This window comes from Phasianus colchicus, chromosome 2 (genome assembly GCF_987193195.1).
Source record: "Phasianus colchicus chromosome 2, bPhaCol1.hap1.1, whole genome shotgun sequence".
NCBI classification, from domain to species: Eukaryota; Metazoa; Chordata; class Aves; order Galliformes; family Phasianidae; genus Phasianus; species Phasianus colchicus.
The window spans coordinates 82408061-82421056 of record NC_143437.1 but is presented as its reverse complement, the minus strand read 5'-3'; the positions used below and the strand labels follow the sequence as shown (position 1 = coordinate 82421056).

General features: G+C 37.2%; 1 protein-coding gene across 4 annotated transcripts in view; it reads left to right on the top strand.

Moving 5' to 3' along the window:
- FAM135A (family with sequence similarity 135 member A) overlaps positions 1 to 12996 on the top strand; it is an 82745-nt gene that overhangs the window by 57034 nt on the left and 12715 nt on the right. For all 4 annotated transcript variants that reach the window (XM_090136194.1, XM_031611308.2, XM_090136193.1 and 1 more), the window contains 5 exons: positions 250 to 404; positions 652 to 2962; positions 4864 to 5024; positions 7066 to 7157; positions 9186 to 9283. In XM_090136194.1, the coding sequence (XP_089992320.1) occupies positions 250 to 404; positions 652 to 2962; positions 4864 to 5024; positions 7066 to 7157; positions 9186 to 9283 (2817 nt within the window). The remainder of the gene's footprint in view (positions 1 to 249; positions 405 to 651; positions 2963 to 4863; positions 5025 to 7065; positions 7158 to 9185; positions 9284 to 12996) is intronic.

Sequence of the window (12996 nt, the reverse complement as noted above, 5' to 3'; positions counted from 1 at the left end):
GGCTTATGTTGCATAGAAATACTGTCTTTCAGAAACACATAAGTTCAAGAGAAACATAATGTTCTAGAGATTTGAAGTTTTTAAATGAAGAACGTAGCACGATTCAAATGAATAATGGAATAATTTTTCTATTAAATAACTGATCAGTGGAAAAGCATCTACTAAAGGGAATTAAATTACTGCTAATTTATATTAACATAAAAATAAGTAGTTCTGTTTTTTAATGTAGGACTACCTTTTTTTTTCCAGTGCTCAGAGCCACCTACAAATGTGTACAGCTATCAAAAACACTTCCTTCTGCAGTTCTCTTCCACCCCTTCCTATTGAATGCAGTGAACTAGATGGAGATACAAACTCCTTGCCTATAATCTTTGAAGATCGGTATTTAGATTCAGTTACTGAAGGTAAACACACCTCCCAGTGCAGTTTTCTCTTTGAAGAAAAGAGCAAAAATGATTTAATAACTAAGTATTTTTTCTTGACATTTCTTGCTGGCTTTGAAGGAATACATTTGTTTACTAGGTAATCTTTAGATTGAAGTTGTGAGGATGTGTAAAGTTGTATAATTACTCATGTTTTATAGCTTCAGTTACTTACATAACCTTGTAAACAATAACAATCCTTTTTTTTTCTCACTTTTTTTGATAAAAGATATGGATGTACCCTGGTTGGTAGTTCAGAATCTTCCAAGGTCAGAGTCCAATAAACTGGATAAATTTGAAGCTGAAGAAGGTTTCGTAGCTGGATTCACTAGCCCGGAATTGAAAATAAGACCTGCAGGTGCCTCCAGCCTTTGGCATTCAGAAAATGAAAAGATGCTAACAAAGTCTTTGAAAGGGAAAAATGAAGATGCAAATAAACCCAAAGTTAAGGTTACTAAGCTCATGAAAACAATGAAACCTGAAAATACAAAAAAAGTCGTGAAACAGAACTCTAAGGACTCTGTGGTCTTAGTAGGCTACAAATGTTTGAAAAGTGCAGCACTGGAAGATGCCTCTAAAAGTCCAGAAGGCAGGCCTTCATGCAATGCTAATGAAGGGCTGGACCCTGCAGTAAGTGGATTTCCTTGTGATACAAAGTCTTGCACCAGGCAAGTAAGTCAAAGAGAACTTGTGTGTTTGTCATCTGGAAGTGAGGAAAAGACTGCTAAGATTGAAAGTGTTCAACCAAGTCAGGGTAGCCCTGTGCACAGTGAAAACATGGCTATTTTTGGTAGACTTACTATCTCCCAGGCAGGCCCTGGAACTGTGCAAGCAGATAGCGCTCTACAACCCAGAGATGCACCTGAAGGTTGTCATGGAGGTCAGCCATCTTCCTTGGGAGTTAGGACAATTGAGGTCAAACCAAATAGTAAGAATCCTTATGAAGGGGAGAAAGTAACTGTTCATATTGGATCATGGGCTGAGTTTCCACAAGATGGAGTGCAAGGAGAGAATCTGCAGATGCCCAGTATTCAAGCTTCAGAACCTGGAAACAAGTTGCACTCAGGAGAAGCAATGCTTGAAAAGGAAGATGTCCATGAAAAAAACTTCCAACACACCAGTGATATCTTAACAAAAGTAAAAAATAATCAGCCTAGTTTATCTACAAAAGAAAGCCAGCTTTCTGTAAGCGGAGATGTCACTAAATTACCAGACGTTAATGTGACGTACGCCTCTTCTAGGTTTTCAGATTCTGGCATAGAAAGTGAACCAAGTTCTTTTGCAACTCTCCCCAACCCTGATCAGGTTTTTGAAAATGTTCAAGGGCAAAGTGCATGCAATGCTGAGAGATTATTTCCTCAGCTTTTACTGAAACCAGACTATGCTATAAAAAATGCATTGGAAAGCCATTGTACTGAGAGTACTAGTGCTGTAAGTGAAATACAATCATCCTTGACATCCATAAATTCTCTGCCTTCAGATGATGATGAACTGTCACCTGATGAAAATTCAAAGATAACTATAGTACCTGAATGCCAGCTAAGTGACAGTAAAACTGTACTGGATCTTGGAGCAACTGATTTGCCAAAATGTGATGACAGTAAAAAATCAAATACCAATCTGCAGCAACATTGTGCTGTATTTTCAGGGCATTCAGATAAAGAAACTCTGTCCATACATTCCTCGCTCTCAGGAACAAAAGAACTTTTACACTTAGTTGTTTCAGATGAAGTTACATCTTCTGATGTGAAAAGCAACAGCTCACAGGCAGACACTGGCACAACCTGTACGGACTCTCAGGTCCTGGAAAGATATCGTAACACTACAGAAGACACAGCTAAATTGCATTTAGAAATTACTTGCATGGATGAGCCATCTGTTCTTTCAGGTTCTTCATCTGTACATGCAGGGTATGAAGTTGAAAAACCAAATGAAGGAAAATATAATGAGCCTTTAGAACTAAAGGAGGCAGTGGAAGAACTGTCAGCAGCTAAAAGTGACACTGGTACTGATAATCCTTCTCCAACCAGTAGTACTGATATAGTAAAGCAGGGGCTTGTAGAAAACTATTTTGGCTCTCGAAGCAGCACAGATATTTCAGATATTTGGCCTATGGACAACAGCAATCCCGTTAGCCCTCAAAAAGAAACATATGAAAAACAAATTATTTGCTCTTCCCAACAAGACGATGAAGAAGAGGAGGATCAAGAAATGATTGAAAATGGGTATTACGAAGAAGCAGACTATGGTATATTAGATGGAGCTTCTGGTGCTGACCAAGATCCTGACTTAGCAGAGGAAAGAGCCCTGAGGTCTGAAAGGATTGATAGTGGGCATCTGCGTGATGGAATGACTGTGCCTCCCGTCTGTACTCCTGGTTGTTTGTCTTTTCCTTCTTCTCTGAGAGACTCTCCTTGCAATGTTATCTGTTCTTCAAGGAACAAATCTGATGCAATTACGCAGCAGCCAGGCAGCATATCTTACAGCTCAGCTTCGCCTGTTTCCTGGTATGAAAGCTCCCCGAAGCCTCAAATGCTGGCGTAAGTGATTGTTTTAAAACACAGTTTATTTGCTTCTGGAAACGATGTTAATATAATATGAAGGGGGAAAATAAGCATGATTAGGATTCAGAGAGCCCCCCAGGACTGTGGCTTGTGGATTCTGCACATTCAAGTAGCATCACATTTTAGATATTCAAATAAAAAATGTGTTAGCACAGAATTCCTTAAATCGGCTACATCATCATTTCATGTGGTTCAACAAACTTCAAGCAAAATGCACATATTCTGTTGCTTTAATGAGTTCCTTTTTAAAAAAATAAACATTCGACCCAAAAGTGATGTTCTAATGGTGTTTAATGAAATGGAAGCTGTTAAAATAGCAAGCATAGGAAAATATGCTTCAAGTTTAAAAACATGAAAGCAAAAAAACACCTGTAACTTATTATCCATTCTGATTCATTGTAAAGCTATCTGACAGCATAGCCCTATTTTTTGATCTTAACAAAGTGCAACATCTTAGAGACTACAGTGCTGTAATTACACTACAGTTGGGATACCAGGAAGCCCAAATTTAGAGCAATGTCAGGAATCCCAAATGCAAACATAACAGTTTCCTTGATAACCCCTGCTGCTACCAGAGCATGGGAAGTAGCAGCGTAATATGTTCTATTGGAAGTAAAATGTTGCAGTCACAATAAAGCAAAGTTGGAAGGTAGGTAAAGACCAGATAGTTTGTGGTTAGCAGTTGATTACAGAAGGAAGGTTCTAGCAGTTGTGGCAGAACCAAGATTAGAAGTGAGAGGACAGAAAAGAAGCTTTGAAATAACAGTGAGTGGGTACTGGCATGGAATAGGAAAGATGAAAAGCTAAGACTGTGGCATTCCAAAAGAAAAGGGCAATGCAGAGTAAAATTTTATGTTTGGCCTAGGGGAAAGCAAGTCTTATGGATGATTCCAGAGGGCAAGAGCTGCGTCTTTGAGAACTAACTTTAGCATATCTCAGTCATTAAGCATTCCTGCAGTACAAACTAAGTAAACTCTGCTGCAGAGGGTGGGGTAAACTGACCACAGTGGTGTCTTGCCTGTTAGTAAGGAATGAGCTAAAAAAAAAGTTGGGAAACCAGAGGATGAAAATTAGGATGGGAGGAAAACAAGGAGCTATTGGAAGAGGACAGGTTGCAGAGTGACACTATAAGGGATCATGCAGAGCAAACAACATAAGGAGGGAAAAAAACATAAAGGTTTTTGCTCAAAGCAAGACTGCTTGAAATATTTCATGCAAAACTGGTAAACAATTAACTATGGGAAGGTCATGTACAAAGAAACTATGGGAAGGGATAGAAAGGAAGAGTGCAAGGATCTCCTGGCATATGGGCAACTCAGCTATTAGAAACTACGATGCAAGCCTGTAATAGGTAAGAGATCAGAGGTCTGGATCTAGTTTTCTTCTGAAGAAAACACCAGTTACTCAGGCGAGTAGATTTTATCATGAGCAGAGACGTTACTGACTCCAGCCCTCTGCTGATCTATGAAATAGTTTTTAAGTTTGGCAAAAATTACAAAAATTCATTGGAAATCTACCTCAACTTTAGATCAGGTTATAATTCCAGTAATATTGCATTTAAACAAAGCTGTCGCTTAGTTAAGAACAGGACAAAACCAGAAATTCAGTGTTTTCAGAAATACAGAGATTTTCAAAGGAGAGGAGAGTTAAGCTTGGGGTATGGATTTTCTTATAGAGGACAAAGGACTGTAGAAAGCTTGAAATGAAAACATATTCTGAGTAATTGGCTTATTTTGTGAAGATAGTGATTTGATAGAAAAATTTTGTTCCTGTCAGGCATGTAAAGACAAAAGCAAAAAGTCACTAAAAACACTATCGTAGGAGATCTGTTTGATAGTAGTAAATGTTTCTTTATCATAAATATTGTTTCTTTACAGTTTCCTCCAGGCTAAGGAAGAACTGAAGCAACTAAAACTTCCTGGATTTATGTACAGTGATGTTTTCAAACTGGCCTCTTCAATACCTTACTTCAGTATGGAAGAGGATGACTGTTCAGAAGAAGGAATACATCTTATAGTCTGCGTCCATGGCCTAGATGGTATGCTGGGAAATATGACACTGAGTGAGATAACAGCTCAGGTCACCAGTTAGGTTTAGCTTTTGTACTCTGAACTGAGCACTTCTGGAACAGGTTCACCTGAGAGAGATGGGAATCTGACATTATACTGTTATATGAATAGTGTGTTCCAGAAAATCACTTGAATTAAGAATTTTATATAATGTTTGACTTGAGTATATATTTCTTCTGCATAAACCCAGTTTATGGGTTTAATTCACATAATTCACATCAGTTATATCTTCAGGTCTTTATGTCATCTAAGTATTTGTCCATAGGGCAGTAAGAGAGCAGATAGTAACAAAACAGTTTTGTTTAGAATTTGTAATGTTACATTGTCAAGGAGAATAAAAAGTGTGCATGTCGTTATGAAAAAAATGTTACATGTAAAATGCAGTCAAGTGTGTATTAAGTTTTGAAATGTTAGATCACAGAATCACAAAATGGTTGAGGTTTGAAGGGACCTCTGGAGACCATCTAGTTGAATTCTCCTGTTCAGCACAGGTTGCCCAGTGGGATTCTGAATATCTCAGGATAAGAATGAAAATATCCCTTGCTAAATAAAAGACAATAGGAAAATTTAAATAGTGTAGAATGGAGCAGCATAAAATTGAACACTGACAGGCATGGGGCATCAGTCACCTCTCCAGGAAGCCTGTACCAGTGTTTGATCATTCTCATGGTAAAGAAGTTTTTCCTAATGTTCAGTCTGAACCTCCCCTGACACAGGTTTCTGCTATTCCCTGACATACCATCATTTGTTACTGGGCAGAAGAGGTTGGCTTCCCATTCTCCATTTCTTCTATGCAGGATGTTTTAGAGGGCAGTGAGATGTCACTTCTTAGTCTCCTTTTTTCCAACTAGCCTATCTGTGTGTCCTCTGCCTCTCTTCCTTAGGACTTTGCCTTTAAGCCATTTTACCAGCTTTGCTGCCTTCCTCTGGTTGCAGTCAAGCTTGAATACATTCACCTGCTTTTAGTTCAGAATATATGCACACACCAAGAAATAATGTCTGCTCTGGTTATGTTATTTCACATCATTCTGCCATCAACCTTTTTGTCTCATATTGAGAAGCTTCTTAAATAACAAAGCAAGAAGACCCAAAAGAGCAATAGATAGACTGTTGGGCTGCACTGAAGCTTGCACAGCTGCCTTATTAGTTTTTCAAATTCCTAATTAAAAAAAAAAAAATCATAATAATAGAAAGGCTTTCCCTTCTGCCTTTGAACAGAAAGTATTCATTGTTCTCAAACCAAACTAAGAAACGCTGCTTCTTCCTAGTGTAAATGTTTGTGTGGTATAGCATACCTAGAGGTGACACAAGAGATAACTTGGGCACAAGAACTGTTACTAAAAAAAACAAGTATTTGAAGCCCTAGAACAATCCATATAGATAGATTTTTCTTCCAAAACAGGATGTTCATACAAATTATTTCCTCTTAATGAGGGGTATTTTGTTTGTGGTTTTTTTTTTTCCTTTAAGACAGAAAGAGTATCCTTATTCCAAAGATATGCATGATCATTGATATAGGGAAATCTTCAGGACTCTGCTTAAACTACCTTTAGTTGTCTTGTGTGCCCAGCTGTAGGTATCTTTATCTGCTGATGGCCCAGTTTGCCTTTTTACCCTATGAAAAACTTTACAACTTACCCTTATGCCTTGCTGCTTCACTGAAATCTTTGAGTTCTTTAATTGACTTTTATCAAAGTTAATTAGGTTTTCAGGAATTTAATGTTCACAGTGCTATGTATGTGCTGGATGCTACAACAAAATCAAACATGACTTTCTTGCTGTTTTAAAATGATGTCTGTAATTGAATGTCATTTTTATAGACCATTTTGTCATTGCATTTGACATTGGAGTTTATCTTCCCGAGTCTCACTGAATTTTAAATAGGGCTGAGAATATTATTAGCTGTGTTTAAATATAACGTTGTGCCATACATTCATTTCAGTGCTCTAAATGCTTTTTATTGTGAGATCCCTTTGCAGTATCTAACTGTTGATTGTTTTTCCTCTGTAGGTAACAGTGCAGATTTAAGATTAGTGAAGACTTACATTGAGCTGGGGCTGCCTGGAGGAAGAATAGACTTTCTTATGTCTGAAAGAAATCAGGTATTTGCCAGCAACAGAAGAATTTTTGTAAAGCAGTGAACACTGTATGCTTTCAGACATGTTTATCTAATAGTTCTATTGCATTACAGCTTACCATGTTCTATTTATTTTATTGTATTCTCATAGAATCCGTAATTTGCTCTGTGGCTTGCATTGAAGTGGTTGCATAACTTAGTAAGATAATGAAGGATATATACAAGGAGTAATATCTGCTGCCATTTTGTTATGTCTACTGATAGCTGCTCAGTTCTCAGATTTTGTAGATAAAATACCCCTAAGTGGTAGAAGTAGTAATGGTAGAAACTTGCATGGCAAGAAGGGAGATGCATTATTTTACAGGAACTGATCTTTTGTCAGTGTACTGCAAGACCTTGACTGTGACACCGAATTGATATTGAATTAGCTTTGTTTTAAATTTTTGTGAACTTTATTATTTTCAGATAAAGTAAGTTTGGAAAAGCATGAAAGACCAATTTTCACATGGTTTTTGGTTTGTTACATATTGTATTAGATGTAGTTCAGGGAAGCATTAGAACAGAGTCTCTGCAGTGACTCAGAGGAAAGGTTCAGTTAGTGCAATGGTGTGTTTCTGGAGATAGCTGCTCGGGTACTTTGAGAGCAGGCTGGGCAGGCCCTGAGCCATGCTTTCTCTTCTGTAGCCTTAGAATTTTTGACAGTCTTTAGTTCTGAGATTTCGGAATTCCACTGAGACCACTGAGCCTAATAGCTGCTGATGGATTTTTCTCCTTACTGTTGGCTTATTCTTTTTTTAGTGTTTTTACTTTGAGTTTCCACAGCAAAGAGTTGAGGTTCTTTCTACTGTTCATATACATGAATTATCCAATGCAAACAGTGACATTTAAACAATCCCTCTACATCTTCTTGGGGTTTTTTTTTGGAAAAGACAAAAAGCAAAAGTTAGTCAATAAGCATTGCCCATTTTTTGCTTCATTTAATCAAGTATTTTATAAACAAATAGAATTTCTTCCTCTTCAGGAGGCAGCTGAAGACCTAGTTCATGCCATATTTCTCAGGCACATGTGGAACAATTTCTAGACGTTCATGTTATCTGTCTCTGCCCATTTTCTAACTTCCTGTCCTTTAAAATAGGTTGGTCAGAACTTTATAAGGCATTGGTGATGCTTGTGCACCATGAAATTACAAAATGCTATACTGATATTTTCTAATGCTTTCCTGATGTTCCTTATATAAATTACTATATAGAAGATGGATATACAGTTTATTGTTTGCATGTATACTTAGAGCAGTTTTTCCCTATGTAACATTGTTTTGCACTTCTTGCCTTTTTATCACCCAGTCATGCAGTACTAACAGGTTCTTCCTAAGTTCTGATCAGTTGTAGAATAGACTATCCTGGATATTTGGTTTTCTCTGCGAATTCTGACATCTCATTACTCTTTTTCTTCCCTTATTCAGACCATTTATCAGTATGTTGACTTTAGCACAGACCCTTTGGAACTTTCATTGAGAAGTTTTAGGCACCTTTGCCTACCTCTTTTCAGATTTCTTACTGTTAATCTTACTGTTACAGAGAATCGGCTGGAAATTGGGAGTTAGAGGCTTTGTTGTTTTAAACAACAAAAAAATAACAAACAAACAAAAAAAACCCAGTGCTTATGTAAACTTTCTGCTGTAGCAGAAATGGTCTCATATTTCTATTTCCTGGGCAGTGCGATTTAGTTTTGAAAGTTTGGCTTTCAGTTTTACTGCAGATAAGGTTATATGAGGTAGGGGAAGCCTTAGAAGTAAAGCTGACTGTGTCATGTTGATAAGATTTGTTTCGGTGTGTTAGAAGCAAGTAGTGTCACAATGAAATGTTTATCACTTTATTCCATGTTACAGGAAAAAAATTGAAAAAATGAGAATACCAAGGTGTAGTGTTTGTATTCAGAGTTAACATGAATGCTTTTATTTGTGTTCTGTTGATCAGTAAGAATTCAGACTGCAGAATGCATATTGCTGTATGAGAAAACGCAGTTATTATTTTATATTTCTTTTATTTTACAGAATGATACCTTTGCTGATTTTGATTCCATGACTGATCGCCTGTTAGATGAAATTATACAGTATATACAGATTTATAATCTAACCCTTTCAAAAATCAGGTAATATCTGTTCTATACTACCTGTAGAAATAAACTTAAAAGTAGAGTCCTGTGTTGTTGTGAACTGTGATGCTCTGAAGCAAGCCAAAAGAGAGAAAGGAGAGAGAACTTCATGGCTGGGGAGGAACAGGGAAAAGGAGGAGAGAGGAGAGAGGGAAATAAAACCAAAGTAAGCAAGCTCACTTGTTCCTGATAGTGGTTTTAGCACAGAGTGGTCATGCGTTACATTTCAGGAACTGCTGTCCTGTACTGCCTTAGAGATCCTGTGGGGTGGTGATCTGTAGTAAAACTTAAGTTTTTGAGAACGTAGAAGGAAACCATAAGAGTGCTGTTCCTAGACAAGGTTAGGTTTTTTACTGATTTTAGTCTCTTCACCAAGTATGTATGGCATATTGTCTAGATTGTTATTCCTATGGGAAACCCGTGGCATTAAAGGGCACCTGCATGAGAAAAATATTTCACTGTTTTGAATTTTTTCTATTGTTCCATCTGCTAGAAAGCATGTTCTACATCTTAATGTAGAGTGCAGTATATGCATTCCTCTTCCTTTCTTCAATTATTCTCAGGAAATACCTGTTCTATTTATATTCTCAATGTACAGTGCACTGTTGGCAGATTTCATTACTAACTCAGCTGTGTTGCTGGAGTTAGCTTTTTGATAGATGAAAGGAGCAAGTTAAAGTCTGACTTCACCCATTTGTTTAGACATTCTCTTATAATGCATCTGTAGTGCTTTTTGATTCATTAGTGGCTGTTAGTTATCCCACAGGTTTCTGTGTAGTCATGTGTTTGGGAAGTCTTACCAGCTACAGAAAATATTTAACATGTTTAAATTTAATCTCACGTTTTAAACAAATAGTCATATTTTGAGATTTGACATGGCTAATTTTGTGTAACGTGATTTTAAAAACCCCAAACATTATGTGACTGTGTGTGTTACGCATACTGCATGTGAGCACCCTCAGTACTGGAGAGTTCTGTATCTGCTGATATCTCTCTTATCCCATGCTCAGATGGACATACCCACCCACTTATCTTCCCAGCATGCATATCTGAGAATTGAAGTCCCTTTTGGTTTATATATATTTTTTTTTCAGTTTTATTTATTGCCTGTCACTTGAATGACAAAAAAGAAATCACATTTTTAAATTTTTGTTTCCTTCACAAGAGCACCACTTCTCTTTGCCTGTCACAAATTCTCCATCCATCAACTTTTGCTTTTCTTATGAGGAAGTTGTGCCTATCAGCAAATCCTGCAGCTGTTTCCTTGTAGCTGTATGAGAGATCTTTTGGAAAGTTGTGCTTATATGCATGCTCTTGATGGAATGATCCGGAACATCCAGGAAAATACTCTTCAGAAAGCCTCTGTGTAAATAGCCAACACATTCCTACCTCGTTTTGACTGTCCCAGTGTAGAGAAAGTGTGCTTTGTTCTAGCTGGTCATGTTCTCCTTCATGATGCTGGATCTCTTCCTAAAATCTGTCTACTAAGGGTGTTCTCTGTACAAGAGCTGCTGAATTGAATTAGAAATCAGTCTCCAGGCCTATAATGATTTCATAAGGCAATAAGGATTGGGCAGCACCATGTCTCAGAAAAATCCATCTTGTCCCTCTTCTACATCCAGAATCTTGTTATGGGCAAAAGGCAATGCTCTTCATTATGTGTAAAATGTTCTGTATAACAAAACATTCCTAGTATCTGTGTGTTAGTCTCTCCTTCCAGCACATCTGAGTCCTAAGAGTGGCGGTTTACATCTTCCTTCAGCAGAATGGAGAGGAAAGGGTTACTGTGGGACATCAGCATCCTTGGGCTTTATGTTGGTGCCTTGGCCTTGAGTCTCCTATTTTTTGTCTGTATTTTTGCCCATGTGTTCTTTCTTTTCATTGTTTCCCAGTTACTTAGTTTTTCTAACACTGTTTTTATTTCCTGACTTATGCTTCTGCAGTGCACATTAATTGACTGCTGGGGACTTCAGGCATATATCTGTCTGCACTCCATCACACCACATTTTATTCTGGTGATGCATGTTTCAATTCCCACAGAACAACGACGTGTTGTTGTTAGAAACTGCAGTGAAACTAAAGCAGCTTTAGGCCTGACTTGTTCCTGTACTGCTAGACAGTTGTTGTCACTACTAAAATAAACTCAGATTAGCTCAGGCCAAGACAAGTCAAGAGAAATTATGAGATTCTACACCATCCAGTCAGTGCAAAGCATCATGCCTTCAAGTAATAGCAAAATTGTACTCAGCGTGCCACATTCTTGTACTGAGATAAGAAGAGGCACTCCCTGTGCCATCAGAACCCAGAGGCATACTGTATTGTCAACTTAATGAATATCAGGTAATGCTAAAGCTCATACCTGTTATTATATCAATACACCATCCAATATATGCATTAGTTTTCTTTGAACAAAATTGTACTCAGAACGTGAATAGGAAGCACGAACTAGAAGTTTCATTCAAACCATCAGCAATTTATTTCATAAAGAAACTATTGGCTAAAGAATGACCAAATAAACCACACAGTTTTTCATGCTAGGCACGCATTAAAACATCTATTCTCTATTTAGACTCTGGGCTTTGTCTTGTTCAGTCAGCTATCTTTCATGGTGATGTTTAGGGAAAGAGTATAAGCAGAGGACCTACCACAGAAGGTACCCTATTGTGGGTATACCATTTGCTACTTTAGAAAGTTCCTAAGCTTGAAATTGTTTCAGCATCTTTTTAATTATTGCTTTTGATGGAAATTTTTTCCTTTTCTGAATTTTCATGCTTAGACATGATCTTTCATTTATTAATACAGAATAAAGAGGTTTTACTGCGCACAATTCTCCAGTACAATCTCAGTTTGGAAACTTGGGGCGTAAAGCAAATATAAATACTACAGTGTAATTTTTTAACTTTAGCAATATCTTGTCTTCAGAAGACAGTAATGTTGCCACCTGCTGTTCAGAAATGCATTGGTATTACAGAGCATCCCACAGTTGCAGGAATCTGAAACAATGAGGAGGCTGGGTTACATTTTCATCTTACACTTTCCAAAGCTTTTTTCCTCTCACTTGAAGAAATCCTTAAACCTTCCTCTAATAGAAAATAATATTAAAGGCTTATTGCACGTTCACCTATAAATCTTGATTTCAGTACAGTATTTAACAGTAACTTTTCTTATTTTTCTAAATCTTTACAAATGAAGAAGTGTTCAATCTTTGAGATTCATTCACGTAGCTTATTGCAAGCATGCTTTTTTTCTCAGATGAGTATTCCATGTTTTTAAACTTTTGATTTAGATATGTCCATATTCTTGATAGGATTGATTGACATGCCACTTTTTTCTCCAGTGATGAAATTGACCTTTCTTATGGTACAGTACAAGAATTTCTCATCCCTTTATGCCATCCTTTGAACAGTGGCTGAACTATCAGCAAACTGTCAAGAGAACATCTCCGCTGACTCAGATCTTCTTTAGAAAATAACCTCTCCTTTACAAGAGCTGTAACTGTGATGCAGATCATCTACAAAAGGAACTCACTCAATTTCTGCAGACACTTTTTCTACCTATAAAAATATCTGTGGTTTTGTTTTTTTTTGTGTGTGGATGTCATGATGTACATTAAGAGAATAGTTTCAAATTTTAGTATTCAAGGGAATCAGCAATTCAGTATTTTTGTTTTCAAATGCACCCCAATTGTACTTTTAATGTGACTATGCAAT